This window comes from Callorhinus ursinus, unplaced genomic scaffold (assembly GCF_003265705.2).
Source record: "Callorhinus ursinus isolate GAN/ISIS: 27379988/994484 unplaced genomic scaffold, GSC_fseal_2.0 scaffold8, whole genome shotgun sequence".
In the NCBI taxonomy this organism is placed as follows: domain Eukaryota; kingdom Metazoa; phylum Chordata; class Mammalia; order Carnivora; family Otariidae; genus Callorhinus; species Callorhinus ursinus.
Window position 1 is genome coordinate 46,900,034 of NW_027397070.1, and position 19,499 is coordinate 46,919,532.

The 19,499-nt window shown below is 39.2% G+C and overlaps 1 protein-coding gene across 6 annotated transcripts in view; it reads right to left on the reverse strand.

The window, feature by feature from the left end:
* Positions 1 to 514: 514 nt before the first annotated feature.
* Positions 515 to 19,499, reverse strand: part of MLH3 (mutL homolog 3) — a 28,404-nt gene continuing 9,419 nt past the window's right edge. For 5 of the 6 annotated variants that reach the window (XM_025869635.2, XM_073895586.1, XM_025869637.2 and 2 more), the window contains 8 exons: positions 18,450 to 18,522; positions 12,842 to 12,913; positions 11,444 to 11,555; positions 10,232 to 10,391; positions 3,285 to 3,308; positions 3,099 to 3,177; positions 1,880 to 2,031; positions 515 to 875 (listed from right to left, as the gene is read on the reverse strand). In XM_025869635.2, the coding sequence (XP_025725420.1) occupies positions 780 to 875; positions 1,880 to 2,031; positions 3,099 to 3,177; positions 3,285 to 3,308; positions 10,232 to 10,391; positions 11,444 to 11,555; positions 12,842 to 12,913; positions 18,450 to 18,522 (768 nt within the window). In that variant the 3' untranslated portion in view covers positions 515 to 779. Of the gene's footprint in view, positions 876 to 1,879; positions 2,032 to 3,098; positions 3,178 to 3,284; positions 3,309 to 10,231; positions 10,392 to 11,443; positions 11,556 to 12,841; positions 12,914 to 18,449; positions 18,523 to 19,499 lie in introns of those variants that run through there. The other variant, XR_012379079.1, reaches the window with a different exon arrangement.

A 19,499-nucleotide genomic window follows, 5' to 3' on the forward strand; every position in this document is an offset into this window, starting at 1 on the left:
TTGCTGTGTCTCTCTCTGTCAAATAAATAAATAAAGTCTTTAAAAAAAAAACAAAAAACAGGTTCATAGTACTTTCACCATTTTACCAATTGGGATATGAACAGTATCAGATTCTGAATGAGATTTTAAAGAGGCAATAAGACAAACAACCAGAACAGGACTTCACATTTTCTCTATTCTATCCTTGTGCTTGTTTCTCTTTATCAATAGTTTTTATCCCTAAAATAATCTAACTATAGGCCTGATGAAAGACTGCAGGGGACGTTTTTATTGGGTGTAGAGAAACTCTTTAAGTCTGAGATTTAGAATGTACAGCAGCAGGAGCAGGAAGTGAAGAAGACTGGGGGGAAGGAGGGGACCAATGCAGCACGGCTATGGGCTGTGCAGGAAGGCAGATTGGATCCTGGGGAGTTCAGCGTCAGGCAAATCACATCAATGCCAACTATAAGGCTGGAAAAAAATTGCAAAACAAAACCAAACCATTTCTACCCCCCCAATAAAAAACTCACAAATGAACCAATTAATCATTAAATTTTATCTCATTTTAAATAAGTTATAAAAAGTAGATATTATAGGGCAACCTCCTGTGTCCAGGGCTGCAGATGAACGAACTAGCTTTAGCTTGAAGGGATCATCTGCTCAAGAGTGACTGGTCACGTTGCCTGGGGGCACAGGCCAACTCAAGACTCTGCTGGTACCTGTGGCTCATGCTCTCTGCAGAGGCATATAGGTAGCATCCCTTTGGTTCCTTACAGATCAGTAAATCTCGATTTACTGATTTACTCCAGGCTTTGCCTTGTGTCACATCTTTCTGCTTTTCCAAAGAGATGCCAGGCCTGGGCCATTTTGCGAAGTTTAGCCAGATTGGGTTTAATCTGTGGGAAGAAAGAGAATAACTCCCGTATGCAGCATGAAAAGCCAAGGAGCATATAAAAAATTCCTAATTATGGCTATTCCAATCTGTTCAGATTTCTAATTTCTGGCTTCAGAAAAGATGAGAGATTTCCTTAGGATAAGTGGGGACTGTAAACTCTAAGTCTACATTCCCATTTCTTCAGGAATAAGGACAAAACTTTTTTCACTATCATGTGAAACAGTAAGTTTTTAATGGAGTAAAGTCTGCTGGATGCATCAGAAAACAAAAGTACCAGAAAACTCCATGCAAGGAAAGACTTTCTAGCCCTTACAAGGAGAGGCAAGCAAAAGAAAAGATTTTGGAAAGCAGCAACATGGACATTCCTATGATGCTCTCATGTTCTGTTTCATTTAAGATTATAACAAGAACAGAAAATGTTCTTTAATTTAAACCACTCTGGGCCTTTATTGCATTATCCACATCATTGTTCCTGGGCTGCTGAGTAATCAAGGCCAACCATAATGTGAAAATCTAAGCTTGGTTTCCTGCCTGATGATCCCCAAATCATAACTCTAGAGATCCTTGGAGATGGCTATCATTCCCAGCAAGGGCACCGCTTCCAGCAAGTACCGCCAAGCACACGGCTGCTGAGACTGTATTTGCTAGCAGTGGATTTGCTGTGTTTCTACCCACTGTCTGGAGCCCCACAGAGAACTTCCACATCTTATCGAACCGACAGCCAGGAGGCAACAGATGTTCGGGGTATGTCAGTCTGTCCATGTGTTAAGCTTATAAAATACAAAGGCATCCTGTGTGTAATCTGACAGTGCAGCCTAAGCTCCATGCTGAATTTGAGAGAGAAGATGAAATGGTGAGATTTTACATAAATAAACTTTCAATGCATACTCTTCAAAACTGCCGTACTTTGGAGAGGACTAGGGTAGACTGCATTTGGCAAACAGGAGCTGGCCAGGAAAGAAGGGACAAGCCTCGCCTCCTCCCCTCCTGTCGCTGTCACTGTACCTGTCCTTCCTGCCCCAAGTGCTCCGTGTCGGCCAGTGGCAGCATCGAGGGCCTCCCATGAGCACACTGGAACGGCAGCCGGCACCGGGACAGGCCCTCAATAAGGCGGCGGCTCTCCTCTGGGCTCAGCCCGTCATTAAACTTAATGGCCCCTAAAAGAAAGACAGAAACAAGAAGGTTATGGTGTGTATAGTGGGAAACTAATCCTGACCCTGGGCCAGAGCCAAATATCTGGGAAAAGCGAAAGGTTTCTTAGGCTTCTTCATGTGACTTTAACACTGCTTGAAATTGGCACTTACTGACCATGGATGAAACTAAAGGCTTCAGGACCGACCTGTCTCTCAGCTTCTCCTTATGGAGTCATTGTCTTTCTAATCCCTCGAGGAGGCATTCCTTAACTTGTTAGGAGTTTGCTTTCAGAGTTTTTCTCAAGAGGCAGGGGCAATATTTTCCTACTTCTTACAGGTTGTGAAATCAAGGTCATCTTTTAGCCAATCTATCACCAAGATCTCTGATTGTGCCCTACAATGTCCATTTTATTTGCTTTTTTCTATTTCCATAATAATCTTCCTGATCTAGACTCTCATGTGGTCAGAACCTGCCTTTATGTATGCATTAATTCTCTCGGGCAACAAATATTTGTAAGTATAGACTTCGTAGCAGGAGCTATGCCAGGCAGTGAATGAGACAGATGGTCTCTGCCCTCACGGGCTTATGATCTAATGGGTCTAATAGGTGAGAGACAAACATTAAACAAATAATTATATGATAATTATAAATTTTTGTTGTAGGCTTCTGATTTTTCTTACCAGCCTAATTTCTTGGTATCCTTGGTATTCTTTGCTGCTCCTCATGTAACTAATTTGTTTCTGCCTTTGAGTCTGTGCACAGGTTATTTTTACCTCTTGTGGTTAACTTCCCTTCTATCCTATGAATCCATGTCCCTCAGCTCATTCAAACTTGACTCAAATGCATCTCCTCCATGAGTGACTCCTCCACTCATATATGTCAGTCAGAATTATGGTCAAACGTATGTGTTGGTATTTTGCTTTGTAAAAGCAATTTTTAGTGTTCACTTTTGTGTATCCAGCTTCTTGATCCAAATTGTACCCTCCAAGAAGTGAGTCGTAAATGCGCCTTCCACTTCTTCCATAACTGTTATACCCCCGCCAGTTCTTAGCATTTGGAAGCACTCACTAGCTGGTGTGTTGAGTCTTACCGTGGCAAGCCTGGGATGCCAACACCTTCTGGACAGTCAGTGGCAAAGTCCCTTGGATGGCTCCTGTGGTCTGGAGTAGCTAATGCATAAACACATTCTTCATTAATGGGAAAAGGAAATGGGACCATAGAGCCTTTTGTGTGTGGTGCCTCTGTGTGAAACCCCAAAATAAGAGAAAGGGCTTACCTCCACTTGTTCTCGAATAAATTCCTACAAAGCAGAAAGAAAAACAGGCTTTACTCTACTGTTATAATTGTCCTTTTATATCCTTTTATAGTTTAAAAAAACACCTCCTAAAGAAGAGCGTTCCAGCAATATAGCACTTAGGTGCAAATAATTTATTTGTTGTGAGGCACTCTGAGTATGGAAATACCAAGACAATTTAATAGAACTCCTACTGAATAGGAGAATATATTTAGCTACTGAAACCTCCTCCACAGATTACTCATAACTCATGAGGTTATGTAAGAGAGCAGCCTTGATGATTCAACTGAGTCTAAATATCAGGGAGGCTTCTCACTAAAAGGCTGTTTGTATTTATGATCTTAGCCAGAACGAGTGTAATATTACACACAAACGGAATAAATACATAACGATCATCAACACAACTGGGCACTGAGTCTGACACTTAGATATATCATAAACATAAACACTCACTTCAGTTCCCACAGACTTTTTTTTTTTTTTTTTTTTTAACAATTCCCTTCAGGTCAAAAAGCTTATTTTCTGAGGCATACTGTTCAGAAGTTTCTTCTCACTAGCATCTTGTCCCTCGGGTAGCCTTTTTAGTAGTTATCCCTGCAGATGTTAATATTTACAAAAGGACTTCAAAGAAATTTAAAGCAGACGCTATTTTTCATGCTACCAATCTGTTTAACCTCTGGAGATGAAAAACTGTTTTGAGATAAGGCACATTTAATACTTTCTTTATAAGAAAACACCAGATTTTTTTACTCCTAGACCTGGTGATGTATAAATCACCTTCCTAAGAGTACAACATGATAGATCGTCTTTTTAAACCAGACTCAGAAAATTCTCCCCCTTTCCTCATATACACTCTAGTCCACCATGCTTGTAAAGGAGCACAAGTTACTAAGAGCTAGGGGATAGATACCATGTATTTTTCAAAAGCCATGTACTTTTCCAAACAAATCTACACAGAAGGATGTCTCATAATACCTGACCCACTAACAGAGCTCAATGTGGACAGTGATCAAACCTAACCTCTTTGCCATTTTCTCTTGTGCTTGTTCATCTGGGACTTGTGAAATACCGTTTTTTAAGCCTGGTCAGGGGGAGACAGATCATATCCTCTGTTCTTTCACATTTTAATGGTTCAATTAATGCTAGATAATTTAAATAATATTAAAAAGGCTCATTCATCAGGCTAGAGGACAGAACTTTATAGAAAATATTCATGAGCTTTCAACTATCAAGATCCAAGCAGCTACCTCCTTTTTTAAGACACCCAAACTTCCAGCTTCTTCCAGAATCAACAAAATCTTTACTGATCAGTGTGACTTAACATAGTCAAGATTTTCTGAAGCCATAAGTTGTATTTCAATTTGAAGTAAACTCCTTACCAGTAGTCTTTGAAGTCACTTTGGGAAAAGTTTTTATTATAATTTTCTGGTTAAATACTTAGGGATTGAATTACAATAAAAGATTCTAACAGATCCTATCTTTTGGATTTAAGACAGTTTGGAGGAGGAGCCTTGGAGAACAAGGCTGTGTTGGGAAAAAGAACACTGCAGAAAGCAAAGCAAAGGCTGTCTGATCAAAGGGCAATTTTGGAAGGCTAAACTCTTGGTAATCCAAAAGCTGGCACTATTAACTGCCTCTTCCTCTCGAATGTCTTCTCACCCTTAGCCTACAGACATGCTTAAGTCTCTCCCATCTGAAAACAATCAAAAATCTTTCCTCAACCCTGTGTCCTGCCCCACACTTCAGACTACCCCTAACCTTTAGCTATCACCCTCTCTCTCTTCTTCTGAATGCAGCCAAAGATCTTGAAAGAGCAGTACCTAGCTCCATCTCCTCTCCCTCCACTCCCTCCTGGACCCATAGCAATCTGTCTTCTGCACCCCCACTCCCAGGAGCAGATCCCACCATGGCACCACTGTTCTCGTGATTGCCAAATCTAACTTTTCAAGCTTTATGGCTATTGTTGACCATTTCCTTCTTGCTTAAAACTTCCACTGGCTTTAGTGATACTACTTTTTCCTGATTTTCTTCCTTTCTCTCTGACCAAATATTTTCAATCATCCTTTCCGGTTTCTTCTTTTCAGCAGTAGCTTTCCAGACCTTTGCCAAAACATATGCACCCTGAATGCTGGTGTCCCAGCAACTCCACCCTTTGCTCTCCTCTTTTTATTCTTCATATTCTCCCTAGATACTCTCACTTCCCCTAGACCCTTCTCCAGCTTCTGATTTCATCAAAATATATACACTGTTAACTCCCAGAGAGGTACATAGAGCCCAGGTTTCTTTCCCAAGCACTAGATCTGTAAGTCTGCCTAACCATTAGCAAATCTCCACTTGAAGGCGCATTCAATGCACCTAAAGCCAGGCTCATAATCTAACTCCCCAGCAGGTGCACTCCTCCTCCTCTACTTCCTTCTTCTGGCAATGGCACCACCATCCTTCCAGTCATCCAAGCTAGAACCTTCAGAATTCTATCTTATCTTTTCTCCTTTATCCCTTTTATACTTTCTATTGCTCAGGTCCTCTTGATTCTACCTTCCATCTTATGTTGTTGTTTTTTTTAAAGATTTTATTTATTTCTTTGAGAGAGAGAATGAGAGAGAGAGAGAGTACATGAGAGGGGGGAAGGTCAGAGGGAGGAGACTCCCCGCTGAGCAGGGAGCCCGACGCGGGACTCGATCCTGGGACTCCAAGATCAGGACCTGAGCCGAAGGCAGTCGCTTAACCAACTGAGCCACCCAGGTGCCCCATCTTATGTTTCAAATATATCCCTCCTCTCCATTCCCAATGCTATTGACTTAGGCCCTCATCCTCTCCTATTTGAACCAGTGCAATAGCCTCTCAACTACTCCCCCTGCCTCAAACCTTTCCCATATCAATCTATCACATAATTTATCCAAATTGATCTTCTAATTTTTTTATTTTTAGATATGAATAAAGCAATTCAGATTTCTGGAAAAATGGTAGACTGAGTTCATGTGGATTTGCCTGTACTCCAAACAGAAAGAGTTAGAAATAAATAAGGAGTAGAAACCACAGTGAATTAAACAGGACACTATGAAAAAAGAACAGATAGATTTGAGAAAGAACCTAATCATAATTCTGGAAGTAAAAAAATACAGTCACTGAAATAAACTCAGCGGATCAGTTAAACATCTGATTAAACAGTAGGTGAAGAGAGAATTTAGTTCACTAGAAGATAAATGAGGGAATTTCCCAGAATGTATCACAAAGAGGTAAGACAATGGGAAATATGGCAGAGAAGTTAAAAACATAAGGTCCAGGAGACATCTGACAGGATTTCTAGGAGACGAGAGAGAATGGTGGAAGAAGCAGTGCTTGAAGTGATGATAACTGTACGTTTTCCAAATGGAAGAAGCATGATGAATCTCAAGAAGGAAATGGAAACAAGATATATCATGCGGAAATTGCAGAACCCAAAGGCAAAGAGAAAATCTTAAAATCCACCAGAGAGAAAATTAGATTACCTACAAAGTAATGATAACTAGGTTGACAATGGACTCCAATGGCATATAGAATGTCAAAGTAATGGAATGTTCTCAAAATGCTGAGGGATGACTGACAATGTGGAATTCTGTTTTTAGCTAGACAATCATACAAGTGTGAAGGCAAAAATAAAGACATTTCAAAGACAGTTTATGATTTTTTTTTTTAAAGATTTTTATTTATTTATTTGAGAGAGCGAGAATGACAGAGAGAGTGCACATGAGAGGGGGCAGGGTTGGAGAGAGGAGCAGACTCCCCGCTGAGCGGGGAGCCTGATGCGGAACTCGATCCCGGGACTCCAGGATCATGACCTGAGCCGAAGGCAGCCGCTCAACCGACTGAGCCACCCAGGCGCCCGACAGTTTATGATTTATGAACTTTTTTTTTTAAGATTTTATTTATTTATTTGACAGAGAAAGACACAGCGAGAGAGGGAATACAAGCAGGGGGAGTGGGAGAGGGAGAAGCAGGCTTCCTACCGAGCAGGGAGCCTGATGTGGGGCTCAATCCCAGGACCTGGGATCATGACCTGAGCCGAAGGCAGACGCTTAACGACTGAGCCACCCAGGCGCCCCATTTATGGACTCTTAATAAAAGAACTTTTAAAAGATTTTGGTAAAAAGAAAGCCGAACACGGAATGAACAGTAGGATTCAAGGATCAACAGTGAGCAAAAGACTCTGGTGAATATTTTGGTTAATCTAAATAAACATTGGCTAGCCACATGCAGAAGAATGAAGCTGGACCATTTTCTTACACCATACACAAAAATAGACTCAAAATGGATGAAAGACCTAAATGTGAGACAGGAATCCATCAAAATCCTAGAGAAGAGCACAGGCAGCAACCTCTGTGACCTCAGTCTCAGCAACTTCTTGCTAGACACGTCTCCAAAGGCAAGGGAAGCCAGGGCAAAAATGAACTATGGGACTTCATCAAGATAAAAAGCTTTTGCACAGCAAAGGAAACAGCTGACAAAACCAAAAGACAACCAACAGAATGGGAAGATATTTGCAAATGACATATCAGATAAGGGGCTAGTATCCAAAATCTATAAAGAACTTATCAAACTCAACACCCAAAGAACAAATAACCCAATCAGGACATGGGCAGAAGACACGAACAGACATTTCTCCAAAGAAGACATACAAATGGCCAACAGACACATGAAAAAATGCTCAAAATCATTTGACATCAGGGAAATACAAATCAAAACCTCAATGAGATACCACCTTACACCAGTCAGAATAGCTAGAATTAACAACTCAGGAAACAACAGATGTTGGCAAGGATGCGGAGAAAGGGGAACCCTCCTACATTGTTGGTGGGAATGTAAGCTGGTGCAGCCACTCTGGAAAACAGTATGGAGATTCCTCAAAAAGTTAAAAATAGAGCTACCTTATGATCCAGCCATTGCACTACTAGATAAGATACAAATGTAGTGATCCGTTTATAGCAGCAATGTCCACAATAGCCAAAGTATGGAAAGAGCGCAGATGTCCACTGACAGATGAATGGATAAAGAAGATGTGGTGTATACACACACACACCACACACACACACACACACACACACACACACACACACACACACACAATGGAATATTACTCAGCCATCAAAAAAAAGAAAGAAATCTTGCCACTGGCAACAATATGGATGGACCTAAAGGATAGTATTATGCTAAGCGAAATAAGTCAATCAGAGAAAGACAATGATATAATTTCACTCATATGTGGAATTTAAGAAACAAAACAGAGGAGCATAGGGGAAGGGAGGGAAAAATAAAACAAGATGAAATCAGAGAGGGAGACAAACCATAAGAAACTCTTAACCATAGGGAACAAACTGAGGGTTGCTGGAGGGGAGGAGGGTGGAGGGATGGGGTAACTGGGTGATAGACATTAAGGAGGGCACGTGATGTAATGAGCACTGGGTGTTATATAAGACTGGCGAATCACTGAACTCTACCTCTGAAACTAATAATACACTATATGTTAATTGAATTTAAATTTAAAAAATAGGGCGCCTGGGTGGCTCAGTTGGTTAAGCGACTGCCTTTGGCTCAGGTCATGATCCTGGAGTCCCGGGATCGAGTCCCGCATCGGGCTCCCTGCTCAGCAGGGAGTCTGCTTCTCCCTCTGACCCTCCCTCCTCTCATGTGCTCTCTCTCTCTCTCTCATTCTCTCTCTCAAATAAATAAATAAATAAAATCTTTAAAAAAATAAATAAATTTAAAAAATAAAATAAACATTGACTATAAAATTAATGACTGCTAAGGAGATTAAAAACAAGGTAGAGTTAAAATACTGAGCAACAGCATGGAAGATGGGAGGAGAGTGATGGAAGATAAAGGGTTGTAAGGTTTTTATACAGTTTAGGGAGAAGAGAGAAACAAATTACCTGAAAGTTTGTTAAGGCTGAAATTCAAGGCTAATCTAAATGAATACAATGGAATATGTAACTTCTAAACTAGCAGAGGAAAAAAAAAGGAGAAATAAAGAATACTCTAGTAGAAAACCATAAAGGAGGAAAGAAAGGGCAACAAAGACAAAATAAATTGTCTGTTGTAAAAAATAAAGTGTAGGGCACCTGTGTGGCTCAGTCCATTAAGCATCTGACTCTTGATCTCAGCTCAAGTCTTGGATCTCAGGGTTATGAGTTTAAGCCCCACAGTGGGCTCCACACTGGGCATGGAGCTTACGTTAAAAGAAAAAAAAAGTGAAACACATAAAGTAAGAAGTATGGTTCTCTTCAACACCTCCAATGCCACATCCCAGCAGCAGCTTTCCAGACCTTTACCAAAACATATATGTAGAGGATGAAATGCAAACTACCTAGCAGAATAAGTTAAATCCCTTTATGACTTGGTCTTGATGACCTATATAGCCTCATCTAGTCCACCACTACATATATATATCTTCATTCAAGCCATATATACTGGTAGTTCTCTAAACACAGGATCTGCTCCATGTTTCTGATATTGGTTGTTCTGTCTAGAATGCCCTTCTCCACTGTTCTGTACTTGGCAGGCTCCTACTGTTCTACTTGGCCTTTTGGCTAAGATCTTAGTTTTCATTTTTCCTAAGGAAAAAAATAGCTTTTCTGTGATTTTTCCTAAGGAAAAAAAAATAGCTTTTCTGTGATAGTTTCCTTGACCTCCATCTCCCTGAGCATGGTAATCATTCTGTATTTCCACAGCACTTTTGAGCATACTCTACTGGCCAAACTTCATTATATTTATAATTACTTAAATGTCCTTCCTCTTCACCTTGAGTTAATTCATCACTGAATCTCTAGCACCTGGCACACAGCAGGGATCTCATAGATGCCTGTTGGATAAAAGATGAATATAGAGAATTTCTAAAGAAAACAGGAGGTTACCTTCACTCAGCAATTTCCTTAACACCTGAAGCTCTGTCTTACCTCCACGATACTCTGGGTCACAGGAGATCTTCCTCTTCGAAGTTCATTGGCTTCTCTTTCTACAAAACAGAGTGGTACTTTTCCTACAAGGACCAGAGAATCACTGATGTCTGGAAATATAATTTCAAGGCCCAGATCTTCCAGATTTTTGTGGTAACACCTAGAGAGATAACCTCAATTACAAAAGTATTACTTCATTTGCATTTCAGTACTAGTTCCAAACACTGAATAGTTTCTCAAAGCAGCCACAAGTTTTACACTTGATCTTAGCCAAAAGGCCAAGAAGCGAGCCACAAGTTTTAAAAGTTGTACTGTTTTTCTCATACTTATGGTCATTTGTTTAGGATTCTATTAGGCAAATTTCCTTTTTTGAATCACAATAACTTTCTTTTTTTTTCTCTTTTCCATTGAGAGAATCAATTTGTTTCTAAGTCCTGCTCCGAAGTTTTTATTCTTCACTGAGGAATTGCTAACTTCTCATTGCTGGCATTTCAAGGAGTTTGGCACAAATAAAAGGGCTGAGAATGTTTTGAATCAGCATTAAAGCAGGGAGGTAATTAACAGCCCTAGGAACTGAGAAGTCCTGATTAACGGCGTGTAAATAAATGGATCTGCCTCTATTATAAATTATGCCCCAGAGAAGAAGATTTATTGGCAGTAGCATATTCCCAAACCTGACATAAATTCAGAGACAATTCTTTTTTATTTTCAATAATTTGTGCTGCTCAAAAGTGGGAAAATGCCCTATCTTGTGATTCACCATATGATTTACCCCTTCCTTGAGGCCCAGTGTTTTACTTTCTTCCCAGTATGATTATGGTAATGAAAACTAAGAATCTAGAATGCACCAAGGCAAAGCACAATGGAAGCAATTACTGCAGTAATGTTGCTTTCAGAAACAGCACAGCATAAACACGGACTTTTCCAAGAAATGGTAAGAGTATTCTAAGCCAACTGCTGGAAAAAATTATCAAGGAAACTCTATCCTATACTCAACAGCTGTGATATAGTGGAAAGAAGAGCATTTGGAGTCAGAAGATCTGCATCTAGAAGCCTGCTCCACCACTCAAGAGTTGTTCTAACCTTGAACAAGTTATGTAACCTCCCTTTGGTCTCAGGTGCCTCATCCGAAAAAAGGAACAATAATTATACCTCAGAGAATTACTGGGAGAGCTTATACTATAAGCATCACATCCTCATGGTGGTACCAACCGTAAGAGTCTCCTTTGTTCCTCTGTCACTCTTATCTCTAGTGGAGGACTTACAATGGAAGACAGTAATTTTTTCCGACCAGAGCCCTGTGGCTGTTGCTTCTCATAGGAATCTATTGGAGAAAAAGATGAATGGGTTAGAGTAGGAAGGGAAGTCTTCCAGAATCAGATTAAAATAAGGCATGGTAAGGTATAGCCATGTTAATTATTATTATGCTTAATGATACCTTCAATGTTCAGTCATAGGCTTTGAATTTCCATTATTAAAGTCAAACTAGTAAATATCCAGTCCATTTATTCATTTCACCAGTATTTTCCAAAACAAGAAATTTAAGACTTAAGTCTTACATCGAAATGAACAATGCAGTGTTCCTGTAGATAGTCAATAAATGTGGTTTTAATAACAGGGGGTGGGGGAATAATGTTGATTAATGAGGAAATAACATTGGTTTACTATAAAATCCTATGGCTCAAGAAGATTTCCCCACTCCTTCAGAAGGGTTTCCCAGTCTCTGAAGACAATTGGCTAGTACTGTTCTCAAATGGTCCCGAGCCTATAGCAAGTTTTCCTAATGCTAATTTTACCATATCTTTCTTAACAATTAGGTCTTCATCTCATAAGGAAAAGTGAACGTGGGAGTAGTATCATTGCCATTCTAGTCCATGAACTATCTCCCTAGGTCCTCCCCTAACTTTTTGACATTAGTTTTCCATTACTCGACCACAGGAGTAAGGATTTTCCTGGGATTTTACCATTTGGAGAACATACTACCTCATGATGAGAAAAGAGGGTAGCAAAGATTAAAAAGCACATACTGACTTTGGAAAAACATATAACAAGTTAGTGATATTGGTTGTCTCTAGGGAGAGAAACTAGGTGGGATGAGGAACAAGGGTAAAAAGGAGACTTTATTATATTATTACCTTTTACACCTTTCAGACTTGAACTTACTTGATTATACCACCTATTCAAAACAAATTTTATACTAGAAATAATATATTGGGTCTTCTGAGCTGGTGGTAGTCTCTGCCTGATGAACTGTGAAGAAGATATATATATATATACCAAGATCATATGGGAATACAGAGGAGCATATCTTTATGCTGCATATCATGATAAAGTAGCCTAATTCTTAGGTACTCAGCCCTTAGGGTCAATGATAAATGTATGGCAAATATATCTTTAACCATGTAATACCATCAAGTTTGAATCAGTAAAGTGAATCACCACGTTCTTTCAGTTATAAAAGAAGCCAAACCAGAAGACTTCAGCTTAATTTTTTAAACATATAATTCATCTTTCCTCACAACAGTCACAGTTAGAAAAACTCCTTCTGTATACAAATTCAAGTTCTGCAGGGGAGTCTCAAATCTTTTCTATTTCCAAACAGATCCTTACCAGTAATCAGCTGCTCTAAACGGACACGCTCATGGGCAGCATGCTGATCCACTAAGACTAGCAGATTTCCACCTAGAAGATTAGCAAGGATTACTAGAGTTTCAAATTCTCAGATCTAAATACTCATGTTGTGTGGAGGGGGGAAAAAAAAGGTTAATTCAAACTATTTAACAACATAAGCATAAGGGAACCATACATACTTAGTAGTAACAACTGTATCTTTCATTTCGTAAAAAAATTGAAATTATGGGGAAAACTACAACAAATTTATCCCTGATGAAAAACTCTTTAGTTCACGGTATTTCATTTACAAAACAAGGTTAAAGCCCTATATTCCTAATGTTTAAATACTGATCCTGCTTTATTAATTCAAACTGATACAATGAAGGACCTTAAACACATTATCATAATCAGCTGACTTTGATTTGCAAGCTACTCTGGAGCCTACAAAGAATGTAATTCTAGTACACTTTGTTTTTCCCCAGAGAGTACACTTTTAATAAATGACAGATGTGATTTTCTTTAAGAAACATTATAACCAAACATATAAATTCAATTTCTTGGTTTAAATTATATAATAATTATGTATTTTAAATTTAAGGGTAATTAGAATTTTCTTAAAAAACAGGCTTCTTCTGGACAATTTAAACTTTTCTCACAAACCATTGACATATTAAAAAGGTGGCTGCCAGATCTAGTACACTTTATTTTTTTATTTATTTTTAAAAGATTTTATTTATTTATTTCACAGAGAGAGAGAGCATAAGCAAGGGGAGTAGCAGGCAGAGGGAGAGAGAGAAGCAGGCTTCCTGCTAAACAAGGAGCCTGACGCAGGACTCGATCCCAAGACCCCGGTATCATGACCTGAGCCGAAGGCAGACGCTTAACCGACTGAGCCACCCAGGCACCCCTCTAGTATACTTTAGGTCAGAGGTCAGCAAATTTTTTCCGTGAAGGGCCAGGTAGTAAATATTTTAGGCTTTTTAGGACATATGGCTTCTGTCACAACTACTCAACTGTTCCTTTTGAACCAAAGCAGTCACAGACAACATGTTAACGCTGTAGCTTGTGTTCCAATAAAACCTTATTTGTGGATACTGAAATATTAATTTCATATCATTTTAATGTGTCAAGAAATATTATTCTTTTGCTTTTTTCAACCACTTAAAAATGTAAAAACCATTCTTATCTCCCTGGGTGCACAAAAGCAGGTGATGACTGGATTTGGCCCTCAGCCATAGTTGGCCTTGTTTTAGACTCAGGCTTCTCAAACTTTGATGGGCATACAAATAACCTGTGGATCTTATTAAAATGCAGATTCTGATTCAGCAGATTAGAGATGAGACACAGGATTCTACAATTTTTTTTTTAAGATTTTATTTATTTGAGAGAGAGAGCGAGCATGAGCTGGGGGGGAGAGGGAGAAGCAAACGCCCCGTTGAGGAGAGAGCCCCATGCGGGCTCCAACACAGGAGGCTGAGATCACAACCTGAGCCAAAGGCAGACGCTTAACCAACTGAGCCACCCAGGCGCCCTGAGATTCTACAATTCTAACAAACTCCCAAGTGATGCCATTTTACAGACCATGCTTTTGAGTAGCAAGGCTTTTGGGTCTCAAGTGCAAGAGAGAAGGCAGAATGTCCTGACCCAAAAAGCCAAACCTACAGGAAAATCCCTTTCTCACTGACAGAACTGACTCTCAATTACGTTAATACATCTTTTTATCTTGTAATTTTATTACTTTGGGCCAAAGGGTTGAGGTTTATTGCTATTGGCTATATTGAAATAAAAGTTCTCCTCTTTAATTTGATCAAAATAGATAATTCCTGTTTTTCCCATTTCTACTAAAGAATCTAATGTTTCTATGACACCATCAAATTCATGGCATGAGAGTTTAAGACTTAAAGGAAAAAAGGAAATAATTTTTCTGACAGCATGTTCAACCACAGGAATAGGCCCCAAAATGTTGAATTTTAGATTCCTTTGAGGATATGAGGAGTTGCAGCTGGTTGTGATGAGTAAGGAACATCCTGTATTGGGCAAAACAATGGAATAAATAAAAAATTGTGAGGGAGTAACCTCAAACTTAAAACTGGAGTCGGTGTGAACTGCCAAGAGTCAGGGACCCTAGGAAATCAATTCTGTACCTGATGGTGGCAGAATGATTTATAGTCTACATAGGGTTCACAACATTTCCTATTCCTTGAATAAAGCAGAACATATGAAGGTAATTTAATCTGACATGTCAGAAGCTATATTTTTTATATTCTAACACAACAGAATAGCAGTTTCATAAGGGCAAGGAATTTTGTCTGTTATGTATGTATAATACATGTATAATAGTACCATTTATTGAGTGTCTGAGACAGAATAAAGGAATGAACCCTTATTCTTTCGGGTATCATAACTGAACAACTGTATTTTATCACAGGTGGAAATATGCAATACCAAATGCCAACTTATGATTATATGGCATTAATTTCACTATAATTTAAAACAATATATTTGATTAAAAAATATGTAAAATATGAAAATAAGTTAATTATAGGAATAAATTGCTTTAGTATTCATGAGTGACAGTAAAAACACATTTTGATTAAAAAAATGTATTTATCTAAGAGTACTCTTTGGTGGTATCTAACTAAAGTTGACCATTGAACAACCTGGATTTGAACTGTATGGGTCCACCTATGTGCAGATTTTTTTCAATAAATATAGTACTGTAAATGTATTTTCTCTTTATGATTTTGTTAGTAACAATTTCTATAGCTTACTTTATTGTAAGAATACAGCATATAATTTATATAACATACAAAATAGGTGTTTATGTCATTGGTAAGGCTTTGGTCAACAGTAGGCTATTAGTGGGACGCCTGGGTGGCTCAGTCGGTTAAACGGCTACCTCCGGCTCAGGTCATGATCTCGGGGTCCTAGGATCAAGTCCCGCGTCAGGCTCTCTGCTCGGTGGGGAGCCTGCTTCTCCCTCTCCCTCTCCCCCTGCCTGTACTCGCTCGCTCTCTCTCTCTCTGACAAATAAATAAATAAAATCTTAAAAAAAAAAAAACAGTAGGCTATTAGTAGTTAAGTTTTGGGGGAGTCAGAAGTTATATATGGATTTGATTGTGTGGGGGCTTGGGGCACCTCTGCATTGTTCCAATGGTCAACTATAATCCAATGATAATACAGAAGCTCAAGAGAAATTTAAATAGGTCCCTTTTGCTTCTCTGAACATCTCAGGTTTTGTGGCTACACTCATCTCAGGTGCCATTAGTAGAGATTTGGTATTAAACAACAAAGAGGGGCACCTGGGTAGCTCAGTCAGTTGAGCGTCCGACTCATAGCTCAGGTCACAAGCTCCAGGTTGTGGGATCAAGCCCTGCATCGGCTCCATGCTCAGTGTGTGCAGAATCTGCTGGAGATTCTGCTTGGGATTCCCTCTGCCCCTCCCCCTGCTCACTCTCTTTCTCTCTCAAATAAATAAATAAATAAATAAATAAATAAATAAATAAATAAATAAAATCTTTAAACAACAAAGAATTCCAGGTAATCAAAACCTTGGAAAAAATCTATTTATTTTCCCAAAACAGTAAAACTACTAGAATCTGACTTTCACTCATATTTATAACAATTATGATAGGACTTTTAATTTGCCTTTGATCTATTATGACATTTATGAAATAAATCTACAATGTAAGCAATGTAAAAGGGAATACTTTGAAATACAAAGAGAATAAACTGCTTTCAAACTTCCAAAGCACTCCCCTGCAGGTCTACCTATCTGGACCCAAACCCTCCACTGGTGCTCAGGGCTCTCAGCCACCTACACTATCAAGCATTCCTTGTAAATGTGCTCAAGAGCCTTCTAGTTTAAAAAAAAAAAACAAACCCTCCTTCAGTCCCTCTCTTCCATGTCACAGATTTCTGAGTCTCTCCTGGGCATCTCTGTCACCTGGTCCTGCAAAGTCATCCATTCAATTATGGAGGTCGGAAAACGAGGAGTCATCTTTGATTTCCCTTGCCATACCCAATGCATCACCAAACACTGCTGACTTTATCTCTTACATACCTTTCCAATGCACTCATTTCTCTCTAGTCCACCCTGGTCTTTGTAAACTATCGTTTTTAGATATTGCAATATCCTCCTACAGTCTCTCTGCAGTTACTGGGACTCTACCCCATCCCCAACCCATTCTCCATACTGCAACCAGAGCAATATTTTCAAAGTACAAATGTGATGTGACATGTGCCACTGCAAAAACAAACAATAAAAAAAGAAAACAAAAACTTTCCATTGTTTCCAATTGGTGTTGAGACCAAATACAAAGCTTGTAACTGGCACTTAAGATCTGGCTGCAACCTACTTCTCTGGCCTCATCTCCAGGCTCTCACTCCAGCTACCTTGTCCTGCTTCCTCTCACTAGAGGAGAGGAAATCACATGTATGTCATTTGTCACTCCTCAGCCTAGAATACTCTTCCCTCCCTTCTTTACCTAGTTAGCTCTCACTCAAACTTCAGATCCCACCTTACCAAGAAAACTTTCCCAGGCTTCCCTGACTAAATCAAATCTCTCAGTACAGTTTCTTACAGCATCTTTTTTCTCAGGGCGCCTGGGTGGCTCAGTCGGTTAAATGTCTGCCTTCGGCTCAGGTCATGATCCTGGGGTCCTGGGATCGAGTCCCGCATCGGGCTCCCTGCTCAGCGGGGAGTCTGCTTCTCCCTCTGACCGCGCCCCCCACCCCCGCATCATGCTTTCTCTCTCTTGCTCTCTCTCTTAAAAAAAATAAAAAAGAGCATCTTGTTTCTCTCTTCTGTAACATTAGCTAGACTTAAAATTTTAATGTTTATGTACTTACCTGTTTATCTTACATGTGTATTTTTCCCCACCATTGTAGTTCTAGGGCCTAGTACAGTCCCTTTCATGCAATAGGCACTCAATCAATATTTGTTGAATGAGTTAATGTTATTGTTTACAAACTATTATTGTTTTATTAAGGCAAGTCACCAAGATATTGTATGTAACTCTTGATAAACCTAGCAGAATTCATTATATAAACTTTCTATTATTATAAAGGGAATACATGAAAACATCATAAAAAAGTCAAACAGTATAAAATATTTTAGAGAGTAAAAGATGAAATTTCCCCTTTGCCCACTCTCATTGTCACTCCCAAGGTAACTACTATTAATAGCTTAAAATGTATCTTATATATGTATGTCTCTATATACGTATATAAAGCTAATGTACTTTAAAACTGGTCTTTCATAATATTAATTTAGATTGGCTTTCCCAATTGGTTTTAATCTGTCCAAATCATTGCAACTGTATTGTATATAAAAAATACCTTAAAAGGAGGCTATCAGAAGACCAGCTGCTTATTAGTCAAGGCTAAACTCCAATCTTTTTTTTTTTTTAAGATTTTATTTATTTATTTGAAAGAGAGAGAGAGCACAGGAGCAGGGGCAGAGGGAGAGAGAGAAGCAGACGCCCCTGCCGAGCAGGGAGCCCAATGCGGGGCTTGATCCCAGGACCCCAGGATCACGACCTGTGTGGAAGGCAGCCGCTCAACGAACTGAGCCACCCAGGCGCCCCCTAAACTCTAATCTTACCTGCCTCACCATTCTCTTCAGTCTTGGTGTTCATTAAACAGGCAATAAACTTGTTATCCACTTGTTGGAGAACCTGCCATACATTAAAATAAGTGGTACAACAACTAAAAAAAAAATTAATGAAGTCTTATCTGCATATAAAGAGATAAAAGTGTACTTAAATAAGAGTCATTTGCATTATAACATTCATATCTAAGACTATGGTAAGGTGCTGATGAACCTGAGGGAGTCCTTAGGAAGGATTAAAAAATGGGCAAGTAAAATGATCAGAACACATAAAGGAAGGAGACTACAGGCTAAGGATTCTAAAAGGGACATGCTAACAAAACCTTAGAGTGGACCTGAAATGTTCCCAATAGAATGACTCTTATTAATAGGTAGTATGACCAGAGAATTATTAATATGACCAGAGACTGCTAACAAATGGGGTTGAAATAAATTTTGAAAATCTATGCAAAAGCAAAGAAAACCATTTTGGAGGAGCTAGTCCCTTAAAGCAGTAAGTTAAAAGCCACAAGGGGCTTTAACCCGTGGTAGTTCCTCTCTGTCCAGGTACAGATAAGGTTCTCCCCGTACTTCCCTGCCCCACTCCCCTAATTCTGGATCAAGAGCTTACTTTGCTCTGGCACCAGGTCAATGCCTGTTTAGGAGTTTAATATCTGTCTAACTTCCGAATTTGTTTCCGTACTGAAAATAAAGAGATGAAGACAGGCTGAGTGGTACAGGGAGAGGGCAAACTACCAAAGCAGATGAGACAAGGGGTCCCTTTTGTTAACAGAGGTCCTCAATCTGGAGTCTCCTAAGCCATGTCATTTATAGCCTCACACAATAGAAGGTCCTTTACAAAGGGGCACTGTCGTACACTTAAGGACAATGTCTCTACAGCATTTACTTGATTTATTAATTATTGTCAAAATATAAAGTCAATGTATATAATCCTTGAAACTGTGAGCCTCAATCCATAATTCATCCCTCCAAACCTGCTCACACTACTAAAGACATTTTTTCTTTGTAATTAAAATTAGCCCTTTGCTTTTTTTTCTGATAATA